Here is a 24,651-nt window from a genome sequence, read left to right as displayed (position 1 = left end):
TTTTTAATTTATTTATTTCCCTTATATAAACGGAAAATTTTGCAAAAAATAATTAAGATAAACTTTTTAATTATTATTAATTACAATAAATGTATTGTAAACTATAATTTAAATGAAAATATTCATTTTTGATGTTAATTTATTATTACATAAATTAAAATAACAATGCAATCATATAATTACACTACATTCTAACATACATTTTAAGTACAAACTTCTACATTCTTGAAATATGATATATATATTGTAACTGTATAATGTATTAAATATATTTTTTTAGAAAAAAAAAACTATATATAAAATAAAAAAATTATTACAAAAATATAATTTAAAATTTTTATTATAAAGTATATATATGTATACTAATTTGAATAATTTATAGTTTTTCATAAATGTTCTAACGTTGAAGTTGATTTTTTTATAAAATTTAAACAAATAATAAAAACTAGAGATAAATATAAATTTTTTTTAAATATATCTATAAATAAAGATAAGTGATTTTTGTTTTTTTTTATAAAAATTTTATTTTTTTTCAATTTAATTAAATAAAGTTTTATAAAATATTTAAAAAAATATAAGAAATCAAATAAAATAATAAAAACTAATTTTTATTATAGATAAATAAAAATTGTAAAAAAAAAATTAAGTAATACAAATATTTTTTATACTGAATTATATATAATTTCACAGATTGTTTTAGATGATTAGATAGTTTTAAAATTATAAAAATTTTAAAGTTTAAATCTGAATCAAAAAGTTTAATTTATTTGATTTGTCCATGTGGTAATTTAATTTTTATTTTATTTTTGTTGCTAAATAAAATTCCATTTAATATAAATTAATGAAAAAAAGATGCATTTTTTACATTCATGAAGCCATATTTGTGTAAAATGATTTTTTTTTAGTAACGCTTTTTAATATTTGAAAATCCATAAAAAAAATGTATTAATTCAAATTTATTTTATATAAATAAAAATTGCTTAAAATAATGGCTAGTAAATTTCTCAGAACGAATATAAAAGTGTTGTTGGAAAAGGATCTACTTATTGTCAATTTTTAAAGTGCCATTGGCTTTTACTCCATATTATTACTAGCTCTGTCATTGATTTTAAACTTTCTAAATTATTTAAAATGGCTTCAACAAACGAATCTTTTCAAAATAAAAATATAACAATAATTGATGTCTGGAGACATAATCTTATTGAAGAAGGTGCTAAAATATGTCGGATTATAAAAGATTATAATTATGTTGGTATGGATACAGAATTTCCAGGAGTTGTAGCAACACCAGTTGGACCATTTAGAAAAAAAGAAGATTTTAATTATCAACAAGTTTCATGTAATGTTAATATGCTAAAACTTATACAAGTTGGTTTAACATTTATGAATTTTAAAGGAGAACTTCCTCCTGGAAATCCTGTTTTCCAATTTAATTTTGTTTTTGATCTACAAGATGATATGTATTCAACAGAATCTATTGATCTTCTTAACAATTGTGGGATCAATTTTTCTAAACACAAGGTAATTTATAAATGCTACAATATAACATTTGTACTTTAATTTGTAGGTGAACGGTATATCTATGCATGAATTTGGTGAACTACTTACTACATGTGGATTGTTAACGGATAGAAATATTAATTGGCTCACATTTTCTTCTGGATATGATTTTGGTTATCTTTTTCGTGCTGTTCTTACCCGTCATTTACCATCAGACGAAAAGGAGTTTTTTAGGCTTTTACGTGGACTTTTTCCTACAATAATTGATATCAAATGCCTTCTTATGCAACCTGGTCCAATGAGTGTTAATCTTCGAGGAGGATTACAAGAAGTAGCAGCAATGCTTCACATTGAACGATATGGTGCACAGCATCAAGCAGGTTCTGATTCTCTTTTAACGGGGAATGCTTATTTCGCTTTAAGGGAAAAATTTTTTAGTGATAATTGGGAGGAAATATTTGAAACAATAAATGGAGAATTATACGGATTAGGTAATACACTTTCAAATGAAAATTCTAGTACTGGACCATATAGGCCAACACCTGAAAATGGAAAAAGAAATGGAGAAGTATATTTTAACTCACCTTTTCACAGCAACAAAAGAGATTCACCTGCTTTTTACTAGATGTTTTAGAAATTTTTATCTAGAATTTTTATTTATTAAGGATATCTAGATGATGTGTAATATTGAGAGTATTTAAAAGATTTCTGATTTGGTAACTCTATTTACTACAGAAATTTATTGTATAGAACCTTGTAATTTTATAATAGTTTTAATGTTGCATTCAACTGATCACTACTTTAGACTTTTTTAAGTTTGAATTTTCTAATAAATTTGGGTACTATTCAGTTTTGGTAGGGCCATTTTTTTTAATAAAATTAAGTAAATACATTTTCGTTTATTTTTAATTTATTAAATTTTAATTATGATTTCATTTTATCGAGACAAATTTTTATTTAATACTTTTAAATATTAAACATATTAATATAATGATAAAAAATATCATTTTTGCAAATATAAAATAATTTTCAGTTAATTTATTGTAATAAGGAACTATCATAGAAATGAAATATGTGTTGATTAATAAAGTTAATTTTAATAAAACAAACTTAAAATTATAAAAAAAAGTTTCCAAAACAGCATGTTAATGTTTTAATAAAAAAAATTCAATTTTATATAAAGTAAACCATAGTATTTTTTTTGAAAAAATGATATTAAAAATCAAAATTCAAGTTGAGATATTTTTTATAAATAAATTCTAATAAGATTTTCCAAAAATAATAATTTTAAAGTTTTTAAATTTAGAAAAAAAAATAAAAAAAAATATGCTCAACTTTGTGATATAAAAATAAAATATTTTAATATTGTAAATTTTTATTCAATAAATTATTTTTACCATACATATTATGTTTTATATTATTAGATATTTTTAAACAAAGTATAAAGAATGACAATTTAATAAATTGTATTATATTAATATAATAAAATTATTATTTTAGAATTTGGATACATAATCATATTTTATCATACATTTTTTGAAATGATATAATATATCTGTACGTTACCATTTTAAAAATGTTGACAAATATAAGCTAAAAAAAATGTATTTGACCAAGAAATCTCTTATTAGATGAAATATAATTTATTAATCGTCTTTTAAAATATGAACATTTTTTTGAATAAGATGTTATAGAAGATTAACGATAAAAAAAAAACAAAAGAAATCAATGTACAGCTGAGAATATGTTTAACAGATAATTTACTGAATTGATCTGGGAGAAAAAGTTTACTAAAATCTGATTTTAAGAAAGATATGAAAAATAAAAAATGATTCTACTACAACTTAAATGTAACAAAATTTGTCTTTTAATTCATCAAAGTATAATCTAATCTATTGTATTTATCTAATATTTCGTTAAAAATAACTTTAAAAAATTAATTTTTTTTATGTAATTTAAGTTGAAAATTATAAAAAAAAATATTAAAATAATTTTTTCTTATGCTATATATTTTGAATGTATAAAATGTAATTGTTTTGCATTCATTATTTTTCTTCAACATTTATATAAAAAAAATGTAAAAAAAACAAAAAACACTTATTATCAAAACAATTTTATCTTATTGAAAAACAAATGCTTATTTTTTTTCATATAAAACTTTCCATTTTATTTAAAATTTAAAATCAATATTTTTTTTCTAAAGAATTTAAAAAATTTAAACTAATTTTATTTCCATAAAATTTAAAAGAAAAGTTTCAATTTCTATAAAAATTAAAAAACTTTATCACGATATCGGAAGAAATTAGATTTATTTTTTTGAGTTTCAATTAACAACTAATGTGGTATGTTCTCTATGAACAATAACATTACTTTGTTGTTTTTTTTTATATTTTATTTTTTACTGGAATCAATGCTTTTTAAAATATATAAAAAGAATTTATAATGTTAATAGTGCCATTTTAGTAAATATATTTTTGTAAAAATTACTAATATTTATTTAACAAAAAATTTATAAAAATTATGAGTATTGAAAAAAATAATGTTGATGATAGTGAAAATTTAATGTTAACATTTAAATATCCAAATATAGTATTAACAACAAAACGAAGTTGTACTAACATATTTTCTTTATGTTTCTTTATATTTTTTTATATAGGATGGTTAGTTGTTGGGTACCAAGGTAAATAAATTATTAATTATTATTATTATAATTATATTTTTAGCTTTTATGACAAATAATTTAAAAAGAGTTATTTTTCCTTCAGATTCTGCTGGTAGAATATGTGGAATAAAACAAGAAGGTGTATATGATTTATCAGAAAAACCTTATTTATTATTTTTTGATCTTACTAAGTGTGCATCATGGACATCATTTATGTCTGGTTGCCCAACAAAACAAGTATGTGTTAAAGAATGTCCACAAAAATATTTTACTTATCTTCAATTACGTTCAATATTTTCTGATGCAACTTTTTATAAAAAATTAAAAAAAGAAATAATTTGTAGTAATGATGATATAAAATATAATATAAAAAGTTTTGAAGATTTAAAAAGATATGTTCGATTTGGTGAATGTATTGCATATACAGTTAAAAGTTCTCCTTTATTGGGCCGTTGTATACCAGTAGTTGTTACAAATTTAATAAGTTCAACAACATTAAATAAAAAACAAAATTTATCATTAAATGAAATAATTGCAAATACAGGAAAAGATATAGAAATACCAGAAGATGAAAAATTTATAAAAAATGTTTCAAGTATTTATAAAAATATTAAATATAGAAAAGGATTTATTGGTAGTATAATTGAAGATATTTATTTAGCTAAATGGAAAATATTATTATTATTAACATGTTCAGCAATTGTTTGTCTTATATATGTTAATGCATTACGTATATTAGGTGAAATGATTATTTGGGGAACATTAAGTATGATATTTATTGGACTTATTCTTGGTATAGCATTTTGTTGGCATCAGTATAAAATTTTATTAGATGAAGAAGAAATATTTAATGAAAATCATATTAATACAGACATGCGATCTTATTTTCATATGCCAAATACTTGGAAATATATAGGATGTTGTATCTCTATAATATTTATTATATTTTGTATTTTATTCATTTTAGTTAGAAATCGAATTAAGATTGCATTATTAATTATAAAGGAAACAAACAAAGCTATTTCAAAAATGCCTAACATACTATTATTTCCTTTTATTCCTTTTATTTTAAATATTTTATGTTTTTTAATCTTTGGAACTTTAGCTATCTGGATAAGTACCTCTGGAAAAGAAAATTGTTTTCGATATATTAATAATAATACAAAATCATTTTCATTTAATATAAATGAAACATGCGATTGTAGTAATGTTGGTACTTCATTAGATAAAAATTGTCATTTTTTTAATATAACAAAAGATGAAAAAATTACTAAAACAATGCAATTTTATAATATTTTTGCATATTTTTGGAGTACATGTTTTATTTCTGGATTTCATAATACAGTTATAGCAGGTGCTATAGGTTCATATTATTGGACATATAATAAAAAAAAAGATGTACCTAAAAATGCTGTTAGTAGTTCTATTTATAGAACAATAAGATATCATTTAGGATCAATTGCATTAGGATCATTAATTATTGCTTTAATAAAATTTATCAGAACAATTCTTCAATATATTTATAATAATTTTAAAGGTTCTAAAAATAAAATTATTAGAAAAATATATTGTCTTATGTCATGTTGGTTTTGGCTTTTAGAAAATGTTCTTAAATATTTAACAACAAATTCATATATAATTGTAAGATTAATATTAACAAAATCATTCAAATAATTAATTATATATATATATATTTTTTTTTAGATAGCAATACATGGAAAACCATTTTGGACATCAGCAAAAAAAGCAATTTCACTAATATCACAAAATATCATTCGTGTGATAGTTGTAAATAGAGTTTCATCTATATTACTGTTTATTGGAAAACTCTTTATTACAATATTTTTTGTTTTTATTTCTTATAACTTTTTTTCAAACAATTTATTTGATGAAGAAACATTTAATAATAATTTTAATAATTATCTTACACCAGTAATAGTTGTTGCTATAGGAACATACTATATTGCTGATTTATTTTTTGATGTTTATGAATTTGGTATTGCTACAACATTTTTATGTTTTTTAGATGATTGTGAAAGAAATGATGGATCAACAGAGAAACCATATTATATGAATAGATCTAAAAAAGCAGGAAATATGGAGAATATCTCCATTAAAGTACCTACAAAATCAAAAAAAAAGTAAATATATTTGTAAAAAGAAAAAAATATTTATCACATTAATTATTGAGCAATAATTATACAAATTAAAAAAAATTACTTTACTAAAGAAAGATACCATTTCACCAGAAACTTTTCAAAAATTTTCCAATATTTGAATTATTTTTTTAACACAATATAGTTTAACTTTATTATTGTAAAAAAATATTTTAATTTTTAAAAAGACTATTAAACAATAAAATAGTGCAAAACAATTTGTGATTCTCTATGAGATAAATGTTTGGAAAATTGTGTTTTGCAGTTTGATTATTTTTAGTATTCGCTAGTAAAAAAAAAACTATTTTCTTTAACTAATGTTTGTAACAGTATTAATGGTGGCTGAAAAACCAAGTTTAGCTAAAACTATTTCTGGAATTCTTTCTAATAATACAGCAAAGCGTATAAAAAATAATGAAAATTCTCCACCACAGTTTCATTTTAAAGGAAGATTTAAAAATTTCTCTGCAAACTTTATTATGACTTCAACATATGGTCACATAAAAGAAACTACTTTTGCAAAAGAATATACTGATTGGAGAATAGATGATTCAAAACTTTTTGACTGTCCCTTAGTAAAGTTAAACACTGATAAGTCATTTAAAATTGATAAGGTTGGTGTTCATATTTTTAATAATTTATAGTTTTCAGTATTTTTCTAGAATTTTTAGTAATTGCGATTACTTAGTATTATGGTTTGTTTTTTTTTGTTTTTAAAATGTTATTTACTATAGTAAATTGTCACTCAAAAATTTTTAATTTCATAGAATTTCTATAAATTATGTGATCTGAATTAGTTATGAAAATTAATTTATAATATAGTAAAAATATATTTTTTAGGTTAGATAATGACAGAGAAGGCGAAAACATTTGTTTTGAAGTTATGGATGCATGCAAACTTTCGTGTAAAAAAACAAATTTTGAAGATTACGTTTATAGAGCACGGTTTTCTGCATTAACAGATGTACATATTAAAAATTCTATGAATAATTTAACTAAACCAAATAAAAATGAAAGCGATTCTGTTGATGCATTACATGAAATTGATTTGAGAATTGGATGTTCATTTACAAGATTTCAAACAAAATTTTTAAAAAGATATATTTCAAAGAATAATACAATAAAGTGTCTTTCTTTTGGACCTTGTCAAACTCCAACATTAAATTTTTGTGTTCAAAGACATAAAGATATTAAAAATCATACATCAGTATCTTATTGGAGAATTAAATTAATTTTGCGTGATAATAATTCAGATATTGAACTTAAGCCAAGATGGATGGGAGAGAATTGTTTTAATGAAGAAGAATTTAAAGAAAAAATAAAAATTTTGCGAAAAAATAAGTTTGCTCAAATTGTAGAGGTAGAAAAAAAAAATGTTTTGAAAAATCCTCCAAAAGCATTAAATACAATTGAATTGTTAAAAACATGTTCAAAAAATTTATCTATTTCACCTAGTGATGTTATGTTAATTGCTGAAAATCTTTATGTACGCGGTTTTATTTCTTATCCAAGAACAGAAACTTCAATGTATCCTATAGATTTTGATTTTAATGATATTTTAAACAAATTAAAAAGTGATAATGAGTGGAAAGATATTATAAAAAATCTACTTGAAAAAGGAATTTGTTTGTCCTCACAAGGAAAAGATAAAGGTGATCATCCACCAATAACACCAGTAAGAGCATCAAAAGGAGTATTAGGGGGACGAGATAAAGAAGTATATGATGTCATTGTAAAAAATTTTTTAGCATCAATAATGACTCCATGTGAATATGAAACATATTCAATTAAATTATTACTGGATGATGAATCATTTATTTATTATACAAGACGAATTGTTGATTTAGGTTATACGGTATTTATAAAAGATGATGAAGTATCGGAATCTTTTATACCATTAAATGTTAAAAAGAACGATTTTTTACATGTTGTCTCAGTGAGAAGTGAAAAAAAAACAACCAAACCATTAACGCATTTGACTGAAAGTGAATTAATATCATTTATGGAACAAAACCAAATTGGAACAGATGCTTCAATTGCAGGACATATATCAAATATTATTAAAAGAAAATTTGTTACAATTGAAAAAGGAAGAAAACTTGTACCTACAGTATTAGGAATAGAGTTAATTAATATTTATGAAAAAATTGATAAATGTTTAATTTCTCCTCAAACAAGAGCAGAAACTGAAAAATTTCTAATTGAAATTTCTACTGGTACAAAAAGTAAGGATTACGTTGTTTCATTTATTCTAAATAAGTACAAAAATATTTTTGAAAAACTAACTTCAGAATTTCATCGTTATTTTTATTTAATAAAAAACGCAATTATAGATGTGCCAGATGAAAAAAAAATTAATGAGAAAAAAAATAGAAAACGTAAGATATCTTGTAATTCTTCAATTTTAAAAAAAAATGAAAGCAATAAGACGATAAAGAGGAAGAAGTAAAGTATGACATTAAATTAAAATTAAATTAACAGAAATTTATTAAATGTTTTTGGTTAATATAATTTATTTGTCATTTACAGGATTATTTTTTTAATAACAATTTTGAATAAATAAATAATTTAAATTATGTTTTGATATATATACACTTTTATCAACTGTTAATTAATTGAATAAGTAGTTTTAAAAAAATTTATTATTAAACTTATAGAATTTTCAAGATATGAGGGAAAATTTAAAAATAATATTATGTATGTATTCAAAAATGTTTCTACTCTATTACATTTTAAAATTATATAATTGTAAGTAATATACATATTTAAATGAAAATTTATATAAAAAAAACAGATAATTTAAATTTAATTAAATAAATATTAATTTTTATAAATGAAAATTTTATGTTTCATATCTTTAATATTCTTTCGAATATTTATTTAATTTACGAAAAAAAAAAAGTTTACCAAATTCTTTTTCTGATTACAAAATCTATAATTATTAAAGCATAACATTAAATTAAGTAATTTTTGTATGAATATTATCAATACATAAACAAAAAAAAATTGTTGTTTAATCAAATATTTATAATTTACTTTATTTCAATATAATAACATTTTTATTAATAAGAAAATTTCTTTTTATTATTTATAATAAATAAAAAAATTTCATTTAATTTTAGATATTTAGATTTCTTATAAAAAATAACTTTATGACATCAAAATAAGTATTTATACAATGAAGCCAAATAAAACTTTTATTTTAATATTTTTTCTTGATATTTCGTATATTCTAAATTGAACTGAGTTTAATTTTTAATTATCTTCATTCTTTTTATTTTTAATAAAAAAAAATTAAGGAAGAATGACATAGTTTTTTGATTTTATATAATATATCATAAGCATAAATGAAAATAATTTAAAGGAAATTTAATGTTTTTTGATTTTTTTAAAACTGTAAAATTTCTTTCCGTTTGTATTATATAAAAAATAAAACTTTTCAAATTATACCTGGACTTTACTATTTAATTAAAATTTTACAATTTTTATTTTTTTTATTTATTAATAGTTTAGTAACTTATTTTTTTTACTAAATTAAAAAAAATAAATTATATATTGATATTTATTTTTAAAGTGTTAAATGTACTAAGAAATATTAATTTTTTTTTCAATAAAAATACAATTTTTTGAATATTCCTTAATGTTTAAAACACGAAATAATTATTAATTGTTGTAGAATAGACATATTTATTAATTATAAAATTTATGTAAAAAGTTTTAAAAACTAGATGTATTAATTTTACAAATTAAAAAAAAATTGTTTCATTATTATTCTAATTTTTAAAAATAATTCCTAATAATTAGCAATTTGAAATGAACAAATCTATTCTCAATGTCACATTTTTATGTTTAACATATTTAATTATATCAGTTAAAAAAAAATTTTATTTTATCATACAAGATAATATATACAAATGTTATGAAAATTTTTTAGATTAAATTTGATAGAATATTTAACAGTTTTATAAAGAATTTAAAAAATATACCTACAATTATATAATTGTCATTCGATCTTAAAAACAAAAAGATTATACATTTTTATCAAGAACAGCAATTTTTTTTTTCTGAAAAAAAATTTTTTTTTTATTGAATCCTTTTTTTAATAAAAATATTTATTTAAATATAAAAAACTTCAAAGTTTGAAATTAGATGAATATTTTTAAGAATTTCACGTAACTGAGTTATGAGAAAAATATATTGTTATAAAGTAAAGTCAAAAAACAGTATTAAATATGGGAAACAGTATTAATAATAGAGACAAAAATTTAAGCTATGAATATATAATAGTAAAAATACTTAATTTTTTTAATAGATATGTAACAACTATTTAAAAAACTTTTTTTTTAGCATTATAAATATACCTTTTTATTAAAAATATAATAATCATATTTAAGTTGAATTAAATTGTATAGTGAGAAGCTATTAAAAAGCATTATATAATATATATTTTTTAAAATTTAAATAATTAAGTGTTTACAATATCCAAAATCTATTATATAAATTGTTTCGATTAATATTTTATAAATTCTAAATCACAAAAACATATTTTAGAGTAGTCTTTTTTTTTGCAAAATTCTTATGTTTTACTTAAAAAAATTTATAAAAAATATGTTGAATATTTTCTATAGAACCATTTTTTTAATGTTACTATTTGATTGAAAACTATTTTTGTTAATTTTTTTATTTTTCTTAAGTATGCAATCAGACATTACAATATGTTGTAAAAAAAACTGTAAATTAAATAAAAAAATAAATAAATTTTTTTTTATTTTTATTATAAACAAAAATATTATAAATTTTAAAATAGTTACTAGAAGAAATATTTTTTTATATTTAACTATAATATATATTTTTATCATCATTTTTCTTAATTTTTTTGATATTATAAATACACAAAAAAAAAAAATAATTTGTTAGTAAACTAACTTTTTTGATATGTATATACTTATATATTTTTTTTGTTTTTTAGTTGAAATAAATCTAAATTAATTTTGTGAATAAAATTTTCCTGGTTAATGTTAAGGATTATAATTATTTTTTTCAATTTTTATTTAATTTTTTTTTAGTAATACATGATAATAACAGTTAAATCTATTTATCGTACGTAGTAAATTAATATTTTTATTGAAGTATTTACCAAAATTCTATTTAAAAGTACATTTTTAAAATAATATTATATTTCGTATCTTTTAAATAATTCATTTTATTTAAAATTTATTTTTTCTTATCTTTTAAAGATTAAAATTTGTAAACCTTTTTCAATTTATATTAATTTAATAGTAGTCAATATATTTTTTTTTAATAATTTATATTATTTGTTTAAATATAAAATGTTTGTAAAATAATCTATAAAAAAAAAACTTTGTATATAAAAAAAAATTTATTGTTAATAATTTACATTACTTTATTTTAAAATTGAAAATATAATAAGAATTTTTTTGATAAACGAATAAAAATAAATCGTTATGAAGATTTATGTACCATTTATAAAATTTTTAAAATGTGTAGAACTTTAAGATTTTGTAAATGGTTAATTGAATATAATTATACTTTTATAAAAGTGCATTTTATTATTTTTCATCAGATTATAGTTGAAACCGCAAATAAAGTATTTTTTTTGCACTTTTGTTAAACTATTTTTTTATATTATGTCATTAAACAATGTTAAAAAAAGAATTCATCAATTAAAATACATTAATATGTCATGTAAAATTTATTTTTCAAAAATCGAGTAGGGTAAACTTAATAACAAGTATAGGCGTGGCTAAATTTATAAACTTTTTACATTTATATTTTTTAGATATATATTTAAATTTTTAAAATATAATTTTTATTAATAACTAAGAAATTATTTCACATGGTACAAAAATTTTTATATTAAACTATGATGGGATTTCTTGATATTATTATTATGGTTTTTTATAGCTTTATGACATTAATTGGTGCAATAGGTAATGTTGGAGTATTAATGGTTATTTATATTGATAAAAAATTTCATGAACCAACTAATATGATGATAATGAACTTAGCAATTGCAGATTTATTTTTTGTACTTATTTGTATTCCACCAACAAGTTTAAATTTAACTGGAAATTATGAACTTCCAGAAATATTTTGTAGAATTCAAATATTTTTTTCATATTTTAGTGTTTTTGTTTCAGCATACACATTAGTACTTTTAGCACTTGATAGATTTTTAGCAGTTGTTATACCTAGGTGTATTCATTATTATAAGACGCTTAAGAATTCAATATTAGCTTGTTTATCAACATGGTTATTGAGTGCTGCTATTTGCATTATTATTCTACCAACAGCATCTTTATATTATACGAATGATGAAGCATTTGACAACAAAACAATGAAACAATGTTTTGATAATCCAAAAATAGCAAATTCAACGGAAACAAAAAAAAATGTTCTTATATTTTATTTAAATTTTATAATATTTTCATATATATTACCATTAACTGTAATAACATTTTTATATACTATAATGTTATATACATTAAGCAAACAAACAAATAAATCTTCAAGATCAATTATTAATAAACAATGGAGAAAAAAAATTACAAAAACTGTATGGTTAATTATTGCTACATTTGCAATATGTTGGTTTCCTCAAAATATAAGATTTTTTACAATTGCTTATTATTATCCATCAGTTGCACCATTTGAAAAAAATTTCTCAAACCATGATTATAAAATTATAATATTAATTTTTCAAACAATGGCATATGCTAATTCATGTATTAATCCTTTGTTATATTGTTTAATGTTTAAAAGGAATAGAGATTCATTGATACAATTTTGGGAATTTATAAATAAGTATGTATGTTGTAAACCAGCAATAACAAGTAATACAGAAATGCAAATAGAAAGTGATATATCATCACATAATGGGGCAATGGTTATGAAAAAAAGAAGATATTCAAGACCAAAATCCAATTATTTTTTGAATTTAGAAAAAGAAAAAAATTCACAATTAACTACATTAACCTTTAAATCAAGAGATGATATAGAGGTTGAAACACAATTTGTTTAAAATATATTAGTAAAGATTATGTTATAATTTATAATATAGTTTATATTTTTAACTAATATATTATAATAAAAATCTAGACTTAACAATATGTATGTTTTTTTAATTTGTATTTTAAAAATACTTTTTGTTTGACTAAGAAAAATATTCATTAATACAATAACAATATTAGTCTTTTTTTAAAATACAGATATAAACAATTTTTTTGTGTAGACAAAAATTATTATAAATCAATTTGTAGTTTATTTAAAATATTTTAAAGTCAACATTAAGAAATAAAAAATACTTTTACCATATCATTTTTTTTTGTTAAAATTATTGTACTTTCATTTTTATTATTATTATTTTTTTTTTTAAGAATTATTGGTTTGTTAATAAGATATATTTCTTTATAATAAGATATTATATAAATATATATATATAAGATATAAAATTTGATACAATGAATTAAAAAGGAATAATTAAAATGTCATTATGAATTAAAGTTATTAAAAGCATATTTGATCTATGAATTGTATAATCAAATTTTAATCTATAAAATAAATGTAAAGAAAAATCTTCATTGTTGATTAATTTTTATTATTTATTTCTTTTATTATGTTAAATATTTTATAAAGGTAATACTATTTTTCTTACTCATGAATTAGTTTGATAAAATTTCACTTATCAAGATTTCACATTTTAATTTATTATTATTTCTATATAATATATTATTAAAAAAAATATGAGAAAATTTCAATTAAAAAATATTTTTATTATTTTAATCTTAAAAATTATAATTATAAAAGTATATTGTTGCTCTTCATCAAAAATGACTATCCAACCAAATACAAAAAATGTTTATAAACAAGAATCATCTTCATTACCTTCAAATAATTATTTAAGTTCACCTACTATTAAAAGTAATTTAACAAAACAACCATCTTATTCAACATTTACGAATAAAACTATGAATAATTCATTAACATCTAATTCATTATCAATATCATCAACAAATATGATAACAAAACCTATACAATTAAAAAATTTTGCTTCAAAAACAATACAGTCAATGAATACAAATAAAAATGATATTTTTGGATCAATAAAAAATATGTGGGATGAAGGATGGCAGAAGATTGATAATTTTTTAGGTGGAAATAATAACATTAAATATGTTCAAAATTTTATACCAAATTCAAAAAAATTATATTTAACAAATGTTACATATCATTTAACAATATATCCACCTTCAGCATGGACATATTGTGAACCATATTGTGGTGTTGAAGATCAAGGTGTAGATGCTGAATCTGTCAATGATACAATTAATGCTGATGTCATAGAATCTGTTAGTTTATTTTAATTTTAAAATCATTTTATATAATATTTACAGATAAATGAAGTTTTTCAATCATCTTTACATTTACAATCTCCAAATAAAGATGAAATTAAAATATTTTTTCAACCACAAAATATTCTTGGTCAAGGATTCGGTGATTTTTATGATAGAAAAGGACAAAAATATATTATATCTCGAGGATCTGTTAATGGTATAATAACAAGAGGCCAACTTAATCAACAAAAATTTACACAATCTTTAATAATAACATTTTTGACAAAATATCAAATGAAAGAAATTAAATGGGAAAATATAGGATATCTAATAATAGATAAGATAAAAAAAATACAAAAAGGTTTACAATTAGCTGAACGAATGAAAACAACAATAGAATTGGTATAATTTCATATTTTAATTTATTAAATAATTATTTTTATTATTCTTTTATTACAAACATGTTTTTTTTTATTTAAAAATAACTTATTTATATGTACAAATAATTTATTAATAATAATTTATTTCTAATAATTAATAAATTAATAACAAAAATTGTCACATAAACAAATTATATTATTATAAAAAAAACCACAACTACTGTATTATTTATTCATCCTATTATTCAATATGAATTATAATTTTTAAACTAATTATAAACTCAGACAATAAATATAAAATAACAAAGAAATAATTAATTATTAAATTAGAAGAAAAATTTGCGTGTGAAAGAAATGACTATAAAGTTTAAAATAAATAAAATGTCTAGTCATATATACAAATATTTTTCTTATTAAATACAATTTAAATTTATAAATTAAAAGAAATATATTTTTAGCGTGAAATTAAATAATAAAAGAATAGAATTCAATTAGAAATTTTTCTCATTCAAATATTATATAATAATTTTGTTTTTATTTTAAATAAGTCTAAATAAATATAGTTCAAAGACATCAAATTATATTATTAAAGTTTATGAATAGTGAAATTGAAATTGACTAATACTATAAAAGTTTTTATTTATTTTTTTTGTAATTGTATGGGAAAAAATAATTATCACTAAATATCAACATATAGATAAATTAATTTTATTCATAAAATAGTTAATTTATTTATTTATTTGTATTATAGATTAATTTATTTTCTAAAAATGTAGTATGTTATAGAAAATAACATTAATAAAAATTTTTTTATATTGTATTTATAAATATTTAATCTTGATAAACAATACTAAAACTAGGGATTCATTGACAAAAATTTATGTCTACAATAAAATAATTATAAAATAAATAATATATAACTTTAAGATTTATCAAACCTTATGGTGTTTTTTATATTCAAAAAAATTAATAAAAATATTATTTTAATATTAAATTTATTTAATTAATACAGTTTTTTTTTTAAGAAAAAAAAATTAATTTGATTGTACCATACTATATTAATGTATTCTATATATTTGAAATTATTACATAAAAATATAAAAAAAAATTTTTTATTAAAAACAGTATATTTTTTTGAAGTATAAATATTATATTTAATCATACTTACTAATTTATGTAATTACAATATTTAAATAAAAAATAATAACATTGTCCATGATTTAATTTTTATTAAATAAACACAAAAAAGATCTATTTTCACCATATGTAATATAAATATTAAATATTAATAATATTTTTTTAACAGAAAGCTTTTAAAAAATAATAAATTTTAATCTAATCATATTTATAAAAAAATTTAAGAAGTTAAAACAATTAAAGTTAAAAATGAAAGTAGAATTTTATCATTCAACCAAAAGTTTTAAAACTATATTATTAATTCTATATCATTTTCTTGCGAAAATTATTTGACATTAATATTATTTTCATGAAATTTCTCTATTTTAAGATATGACATTAAAATTATTTTTAAAACGTATTTATAATTCATGTTAAACAACATATAAAAAGTATGAAACTTATTGTGTTAGACTTTTTTCTTCCTTTTAGAAATAGTTTATGCTAAAAAAATTTTAAAAACTTTTAATCGTTTAAAAATATAATATCTTTGTATTCTTTTTTGTAATTAATTATTTATTGTCATTTTTTGTATTTCAAGAATAATTAAAGATATAAAAATAATTTTAACATAAATTTTGTATATAATTGATTAAAAATAAATTTAAAAAACTTGTTTACCATTATAACTATATTAAAAAAAAAAGATATAAGATATTTTAATATTTTAAAAATATTCTACTTTCTTGACATTTGCATATTTAAATTTAAACTTACTTTGTAGGAAAAAATATCTGTTCAATTAATATTTTTGCCAAAATTAAAACAAAAAACTTTGTCACAATATCTTCATTTTTTGTAATGATTAAAAATTAGTCAAAAAAGTTTTAAATTTGTGATTTAATTTTAATTAAATTTTACATAATTTTTTTTTAGTAAATTTAAATATTTTATAAATAAGTTTTTTACCTAATATTATAATTAACGTTATATTCATTTTGGTTTACATATTAATTAATTTCATTTTAATACTCTTGAACATTATAACACATATACATTTTTAAATATTTCTTTTTTGTTCTAAAAATTATAACTTTTTTTATCTATATATGCTACTTTTTCTAGTTATTTTTTAATCAATTAATAATATAATTGATAGTTAAATAAATAGAAAAATATAAATTCATTTTTTTTATTACAACAATATTTCATACACAACAATTTTACCTATTTAAAAAAACATTAAATTAGCACAAAACCTATTTTAAAAAGAATATAAAAAAAAACATATTCAATGATATCATATTAATTCTTATTCATTTCTGTATTTATTTTTTTTAAATGATCATAAAATTTAGTCCATTGTTCTGTAGTAATCCAAAGTTTCTTTCTCAAAGTTACATCATCACAATCTTCTGGCCATGATTGTTTATTCCTTTCACGATCTAAAAATGTCCCATTTACATCAACTAAAATTGGGTCAGCAATAGCACACAAAATTGGTTTAACACCCTTTTCAGGACTTCTTTCACCTAGAATATAAGAAAAAGGTTTTAAAATCCAGCGTGAAAGAAAAAAGCGGTCACTTTCATATTTAGTTGATAAATTTGTTTTACATCTTCCAGGATCTGCCATTAATACAGAAATATTTGTATTTTTCAATCTTTCTGATAATTCTTTAGCAAACAATGCTACAGCTAATTTTGATTTTTTGTAAACATTAAAACCATCAAATTTTTGTTTCTCTATATTTAAATCATCAAAATCAATTTTACAATCATTTTTAATTATATTTGTATTTAGAAATACAATGCGTACATTGTTATCTTGTTTCAAAAATTTGTCAATCAACAATCCTGTCAACAAAAATGTACCCATGTAATTAGTAGCCATAGTTTTTTCAATTCCTAACTTGTTAACACTTCTTATTTTTTCCATTGTAGCAGCATTATTTATGAGACCATCAACAGAATCAACCATATGCTTCCCTTTGGAAATATTTTCTACAAAATTTTGAACATTATCAAAATCTTCAAGATCTAAACGACGACAATAAACTTGTTTATTTCTTGTTGCTAAAACAATATCACGACGAACATGTATACATTTTTCACGATCACGACATGCCATTATAACGCGAGCTTGCCGTTTTGCAAGTTCTTCAGCTGCTACTTTACCTAATCCAGAAGTTGCCCCAGTAACAATATAAGTTTTACCGCTGAGATCTTCATTGAATTCATATTTTTTTCCAGCTTGAGTTGTACCTATTATATGATAAGTACCGTAACCAATTCCAAAAATAGAGAAAGCAATTGACCATGGAGACGTCAGTCCAGCTCTTAATTTTGAAAAAACAGACATCTTCTAAATCAAATTTTATACATTATTAAAGCATAAATACTCTATTAAAAAAACTCTTAGTGAGATTTTTATAATAAGATAACTAAAATAAAACAACTTAACTAATACTTTATTAGACATTTGATCAAACAAGCAGATGTAGCTTTCATTGTAGCTAAAATGGTATATTTGACTATCAAATGATAAAAAAATTTTTAAAACAGTAAACAAATATGCTATAAGTTATAGCATTTAAAATATAAAATCTTCTGTTAAATAAATTAAAATTTGTATTAGTTATAGTTACATTGTTTTGATATATATGGGTATACAATAAATAACTAAATTAAACTAATTTTTTGACTTCAAAGAATTTCTTTAAATGTCTCATTTGCCAAGCACCAACAGCCAAAAGAACAACTGTTTGACCAGCGGCCCACCATAAAACACGTGAATTGGTTGATTCTGATGTTTGTCTAAATCTTTCCTCTCTATATCTTTGATAATTTTGTTCTTTTGTGATTTGTTCAACTTGGTCAAGAAGCTGTCTAATTCTTAATTGTAGTTCACTCAATTTTTCCTTAGCTGCAATTTGTTCATAATCTTGAGCATGATCACCAACTTGAATATCCAAGTGAACTCTTAATTGCGATCCACCAAACCAAGCAGTGGAATTTGAGATTAAACAAATAGTATGTTCACCAGGGGTATGAGATGAAAAACTGAATTTACCTTCAGAAGTATAAAGTTTGGAAAGAATAATCTAAAAAAAATACATATAATAAAAATATTATTCTTATATGTTTAGTAAACAGAGATTAGAAATTGATAAATTTTTATACATGATAACCAAATTCTGATCATGTATTCTTGTAAAATTATACAAAAAAAAATTAAAATAAAATCATTTTCCCATCTTCTGTCTATACTATATTTAAAAAAAAAAACAAAAGAGTAAAATTTATAAATTAAACTACCTTTTGTTCAGGATCTTTAACTTCAACATGCATACCAATATTTGGATAATCACCATATTGTTTAGTATTTGGGTCAAATAATTGTATCTTGTAATTTCCAGTAACAAGAGTTTCATCAGGAATCTCCTCTACAAAACATTTTTTTTCTGTCTCTGCTATATGAAAATATAAACCCGAAGAAATTGAAAAATATATAATTAATAGGAATATAGAAAACAAATTATTCATTTCTTTTATTGAATCTAAAAAATTTATTTTTAAAAGAAAAGGGTAAAAATAGTATCAAAAGAACACACGTGTATATATATATATATAAATGAAATTTGGAAAAAAAAATTTATTTCGTTATAAGAATTTTATACGTATATTATATTGGAATTGTGTCTCGATAATGAATTAATCATTTAAACATAAATTTATTGTAATAAAATAATATTCTTTTTATACTAATTAGGCGTTTTTTAATATATAATTTTTTTTGTTTATAAGTGAGAAAAAATTATTTCATAAGATTGTTTGTTTCAATATCTTCAAACAGTGCTTTCAAACGACTGTTTAGTTTAAATATTCTTTCTTCTTCATCATTTTTTCCTGTTTTACACAATGATGAAGCAGTCCACATTGAAATTGCAAACAAATTTCGGTTGACTAAGTAGGGTAACATTTCATAAAACATTTTCTAAAAAATTAATAAAATAAGAAAATGTATTAGAAACTTACAGTTAAATCTTGATAGTTAAATGAAAGTGATTTTCCTTGCTTCTCCACTGAATTTTTTAAATTTTTATAATAGTATTTAAATACATCATTTTGACACTCTCTTCTTAATTCAGGAGAAATACAAGAAAATAGTAAATGTGTTAGATCTTCAAATGGTGATGTTTTTAATGCTAATTGCCAATCTACTACACATCTTAAATTATTTTTATCCTTAGCATCAAATAATATGTTTGATGTCCAAAGATCTCCATGAGATAAAAAACACATATTTGCTATAAAAAATATAAAAAAAAAATTTTAATAGAACAATCTTACGTTTATCTTCTAGACATTTATATTTTATTTCATCTATGTTATCCACTTTTAAATATTTATTAAAAGTTTTTTCAATTAACGGCCCTAAAGAATCAGGATACTCATTCATATATCTTTTTCGAGCATTTAAAACATAGTCATTAAAAGATAGAGGTAGTTTATTCCATTCTTCATAGGAAGATCCTGGATTATCTAAATTTTCCATAAATGACAATAAATGTAACTCAATAATAAAATCAACAAGATTATATAATTGAGTTTTATTAAGCCCTTCAACAATATCAATTGTATATACATCCAATACTTCTTCCATGATAATACATTGAATTTCATTATTTGAATTGTCTAAATTTAAATAAAAAATTTTAGGAATTTTTAAATTATGATTTTTATCATTTACTAATGAATAAAATCGTCCCTCAGTTTCAGACAATAATTTAATTATACCAATTCCCTGTGAAACAGCATATTTATCTTCAATAAGTTCAGCAGATTTTAATGCCATTGATGCATTTTTATAATTAGGAACCTTTAAATAATAAATAATTTTTTTTTTAATAATTAGTCAAACCTTAATAAGAATTGTGTTTGGAGCGATTGCTTTATAATTTTCTTGAGTATTTTCATATTCAATAACAATTCTTATTAAATGAGACATAAAACCTGCTTGAATAACAGATTCCAATCGTGCTGACAACCATTTATTTTCAGGAAATTTTAAAAGCATTTTTTTTTCTACCCAACCAATATCTATTTCACACCAATCAAATAATTTTTGTAATCTCCATTCCATTATACAGTAACTAAATAAAAATAACTTTTAACTTAATACTTTATTTAAAAAAATAATATAATAATATTTCTTGTATAAATTTATATATATTTTTTTTAATCTTAAATAGGAAATTATCGTAAGAACATACAATCTACTTATCAAACAACAAACATTTCCATCTAATCATTTGAAATTAATGATATATTTATAACTTGCTATTTGAGATAAACATATATATATATGTAATGGTTTCAATATAATCATATATTATCATATAAGGTATCTACTGTATATTTAACTAACATAACTTTTACTAAAACTTATCTAATTATTTTTTTGATAAAGTTGATCATTAATATAATACTTATAATGTATTGTAAATAAGGTAAAAATTTTATACTTACTATTAAAATATAATTATTTCCTATTTAATATTATCAATAATAGTTAAATTAAATGATAAAAAAATTAAAATAATAATAAAATAAAATCTATTTGTAATATATTGAATGAACAATATTTTAAAGGTTAATCATGTTAAAAAATTTTTTAATTTAACTAGAAAAGTCAATTTTATGTATTTGAATACGATATAAATATACTTCAAAAGTTAATTAAATATTACACTAAATCTGATATTTAAAAATTACTATGTTTTAGATATTTTTTACATTAGATTTAACTTTTTAATTCTCGCTATTGTATTTATAAAATGTAATACTTTTAATATTTAAATAATCATAGCTTAAAATATTATTTTAATTTAATAAATTAATCTAAAAACAATAACTTTTTGAACTTTTTTTATTATAAACCGAATTAAATTTTTTATACTTGTAATTAAAGTTAGTTTCCAATTTAAAAAAAATCTTTTTTTCTTGTAAATTTTTTACAGATACATAGAAAATAACTTCACTTATTTTTGTTTATTGTACATAAAAAAAAATTAATTTTTTATTCTTAAAAGTAACTTTATATACTTGTAGTTTTAATATCATGGAAAATATTATTTTTTTAACAATGTTATTTGTATTCTAACAAAATAGACAAAATTATTGTTAAAGTATAAATTTATTTTTATGTTTTCTAAACATTTAATTTTATACATGTATTTATAATAAACTATGCTTAATTAAAGTTATTTGAATAATAAATTAACAAAATGATTGAAATATTCTTTAATTTCTTTTTTAATAATCTTTTAAATGTCTTTATTTCTTTATATGTCTGACCATTTTTTCAATTTTTTTTAACAAACTACAATAACATGATTCAGTTAATAAAAGAATTTTGAAATAAATAAAAAATTAGTTGATTGTATATATATTTTTAATTTATAAATTTAAATGTTTTAAATTAATAATATACAAATATAATCATTTCAAAAAGTACATGATGAAATATTATTTTGTTTCCAAATTATAAAATCACATTTTATTGTAATAATATAATTTAATATATTTTTTATCATTGTATTTTATCTAAAAATAAATAGTAATATAAAACGTATAATGTATAATATGATAATTTGTTGAATTACAATTAATAATAATTAATTTTTTTATAAAAAACATAAAACTCTTTTATATTATTAATTCTAAATTTAAAAACTTTAATATTATTATTTTTGAAAATAAATTATGAATTGTATCCTAACCTGAATCTTTAATCAGAACTTTAATAACAATTATTTTTAAAAAATTTTTTAATGTTTTCTAAAGATGATTTATTTCTGAAACCTCATGTTGAAATATAGTATTAAATGAATAAAATTTTTTTTACTTGTGTATTCGAGAATGTATTAAAAAATGGCAAAATTCAACATCACCTTATTGTTTGGATATCTTAAATTTCTACTTTATTGCTTATGAACGAAAAAATATATGTAACTTATAAAATATTTAAAAAAAGTGAATCATTTGCCTAGCATGTTTTTTTGTTCTCATTAATAAGTATTTTTTTTAATATTATGATATTTAGAAATTTTATGCCTAGCATCAAAAACTTATATAAATTTACTTCATAAGTTATTTAAATATAATCATTTGTAGCAAATATTAAGTTTATATTTTTTGCCGTAACATCTATTCAAAAATATAATTTTTTTTATAAATAATTCTTTTTTTTTGTTTTCAGTACATTTTCTTTCTTAAAAAAGTTTAATAAATATTAAAAAATCAAAAAAAAAATGTCCACAATTTATTTTTCACCTATATATATAGGATAGTATAAGAAACTTTAGAATGATTATTCACAAAGTCCACATGATACAATTGTAACGTCAGCTTTTGGACGACCACTTGCTGTACCGACAGCTTCAATTTCTTTTACAATATTCATACCTTGTTTAACATTTCCAAAAACAACATGTTTACCATCAAGATATTCTGTTTTTTCTGTACATATAAAAAATTGAGATCCATTAGTATCTTTACCGGCGTTAGCCATAGAAACTGTTCCTGGTATACTATGAGATAAAATAAAATTTTCATCAGGAAATTTTTGTCCATATATACTTTTTCCTCCAGTGCCATCACCTTTTGTTATATCACCACCTTGACACATAAATTTTGGTATAATTCTATGAAATTTTGATCCAGCATAACCAAAACCTTTCTCATTTGTACATAAGCATTTAAAATTTTCTGCAGTAATAGGAACAATATCATAACGAAGTTCAATAATTATTTTCCCAACAAATCTATTTCCAATTTTTATATCCAAATATACATGTGGATTTTTCTTAATAATTTTATTTTCATTAGTATCTTCTTTTTTTTCATCTTCAATTTTTTCTTCATTTTTATTATTACCAATACCATATTGTAGCGCATATTCATCTGTTTGCCATATTGGTCTGCTACTATTTTCATTTCCACTTCTTAAATTGGCAAATTTAACTCGAATAGATTGTCCATATAATTCAGCATTATCCATATTTTCAATTGATGATAATGCATCAGATCTATCATCAAATTCAATAAATCTAAAATATATTAATTTATACAATTTATTTTATCATTACCCTATATTTCTTTTTTTTCCAGTTTCATTATCATAAGGTATTGTACAGGAAACAATTTCACCAAAAGAAGAAAAAATTATTTTTAAATGTTCTTCATCTACATTTTCAGGTATTCCAGAAATAAAAATTGTCTTATTAGGATTAACATTATATTTGTTAGCCATTTATAATAAATAATTTTTTTTATATAAATTAAACGAATACAAAATAACTTTTAAATATTAAGGAACATTTTTCCAAATGAAAAGTAAAATTTTATCACAAAGAGTTTATTAAATTTTTATTAAAAATAATTAAATGAGATTAATATTTAATAAGATTGAGTAAATAT

The 24,651-nt window shown here is 19.6% G+C and overlaps 9 protein-coding genes across 9 annotated transcripts; 5 read left to right on the top strand and 4 right to left on the bottom strand.

Annotated features, from left to right (window-relative positions):
* Positions 1–1,131: 1,131 nt before the first annotated feature.
* SRAE_0000014300 (Pop2) lies at positions 1,132–2,125 on the top strand (the record flags this gene model as incomplete). Its single annotated transcript, XM_024645993.1, has 2 exons — positions 1,132–1,521; positions 1,568–2,125. The coding sequence occupies 2 exons, from the start codon at positions 1,132–1,134 to the stop codon at positions 2,123–2,125; spliced, it is 948 nt and encodes a 315-aa protein (XP_024500221.1).
* A 1,895-nt stretch (positions 2,126–4,020) lies between these two features.
* Positions 4,021–6,307, top strand: SRAE_0000014200 (CTL-like protein 2; the record flags this gene model as incomplete). The annotated part of the gene is made up of 5 exons (XM_024645992.1): positions 4,021–4,108; positions 4,157–4,180; positions 4,224–5,081; positions 5,130–5,803; positions 5,867–6,307. 5 exons carry the CDS (start codon positions 4,021–4,023, stop codon positions 6,305–6,307), a joined length of 2,085 nt encoding a protein of 694 aa, XP_024500220.1.
* Positions 6,308–6,635: 328 nt separating this feature from the next.
* SRAE_0000014150 (DNA topoisomerase 3-beta) lies at positions 6,636–8,767 on the top strand (the record flags this gene model as incomplete). Its single annotated transcript, XM_024645991.1, has 3 exons — positions 6,636–6,932; positions 6,970–7,013; positions 7,141–8,767. 3 exons carry the CDS (start codon positions 6,636–6,638, stop codon positions 8,765–8,767), a joined length of 1,968 nt encoding a protein of 655 aa, XP_024500219.1.
* Positions 8,768–12,247: 3,480 nt separating this feature from the next.
* SRAE_0000014100 (KiSS-1 receptor) lies at positions 12,248–13,360 on the top strand (the record flags this gene model as incomplete). Its single annotated transcript, XM_024645990.1, has 1 exon — positions 12,248–13,360. The coding sequence occupies one exon, from the start codon at positions 12,248–12,250 to the stop codon at positions 13,358–13,360; it is 1,113 nt and encodes a 370-aa protein (XP_024500218.1).
* An 808-nt stretch (positions 13,361–14,168) lies between these two features.
* SRAE_0000014000 (Hypothetical protein) lies at positions 14,169–15,080 on the top strand (the record flags this gene model as incomplete). Its single annotated transcript, XM_024645989.1, has 2 exons — positions 14,169–14,687; positions 14,733–15,080. The coding sequence occupies 2 exons, from the start codon at positions 14,169–14,171 to the stop codon at positions 15,078–15,080; spliced, it is 867 nt and encodes a 288-aa protein (XP_024500217.1).
* A 2,393-nt stretch (positions 15,081–17,473) lies between these two features.
* Positions 17,474–18,529, bottom strand: SRAE_0000013900 (Dehydrogenase/reductase SDR family member 12; the record flags this gene model as incomplete). The annotated part of the gene is made up of 1 exon (XM_024645988.1): positions 17,474–18,529. The coding sequence occupies one exon, from the start codon at positions 18,527–18,529 to the stop codon at positions 17,474–17,476; it is 1,056 nt and encodes a 351-aa protein (XP_024500216.1).
* A 325-nt stretch (positions 18,530–18,854) lies between these two features.
* On the bottom strand, positions 18,855–19,713 carry SRAE_0000013800 (GOLD domain-containing protein; the record flags this gene model as incomplete). The annotated part of the gene is made up of 2 exons (XM_024645987.1): positions 18,855–19,271; positions 19,486–19,713. The coding sequence occupies 2 exons, from the start codon at positions 19,711–19,713 to the stop codon at positions 18,855–18,857; spliced, it is 645 nt and encodes a 214-aa protein (XP_024500215.1).
* Positions 19,714–19,984: 271 nt separating this feature from the next.
* On the bottom strand, positions 19,985–21,474 carry SRAE_0000013700 (Protein kinase-like domain and Uncharacterised oxidoreductase Dhs-27 family and CHK kinase-like domain-containing protein; the record flags this gene model as incomplete). Its single annotated transcript, XM_024645986.1, has 5 exons — positions 19,985–20,164; positions 20,206–20,477; positions 20,521–21,049; positions 21,092–21,323; positions 21,467–21,474. 5 exons carry the CDS (start codon positions 21,472–21,474, stop codon positions 19,985–19,987), a joined length of 1,221 nt encoding a protein of 406 aa, XP_024500214.1.
* Positions 21,475–23,542: 2,068 nt separating this feature from the next.
* On the bottom strand, positions 23,543–24,484 carry SRAE_0000013600 (Peptidyl-prolyl cis-trans isomerase E; the record flags this gene model as incomplete). The annotated part of the gene is made up of 2 exons (XM_024645984.1): positions 23,543–24,281; positions 24,321–24,484. 2 exons carry the CDS (start codon positions 24,482–24,484, stop codon positions 23,543–23,545), a joined length of 903 nt encoding a protein of 300 aa, XP_024500213.1.
* Between the last annotated feature and the right edge of the window lie 167 nt (positions 24,485–24,651).

This window comes from Strongyloides ratti, scaffold srae_scaffold0000001 (genome assembly GCF_001040885.1).
Source record: "Strongyloides ratti genome assembly S_ratti_ED321, scaffold srae_scaffold0000001".
NCBI classification, from domain to species: domain Eukaryota; kingdom Metazoa; phylum Nematoda; class Chromadorea; order Rhabditida; family Strongyloididae; genus Strongyloides; species Strongyloides ratti.
The sequence above is the reverse complement of the archived record's forward strand: the minus strand, read 5'-3'. Positions and strand labels throughout refer to the sequence as shown.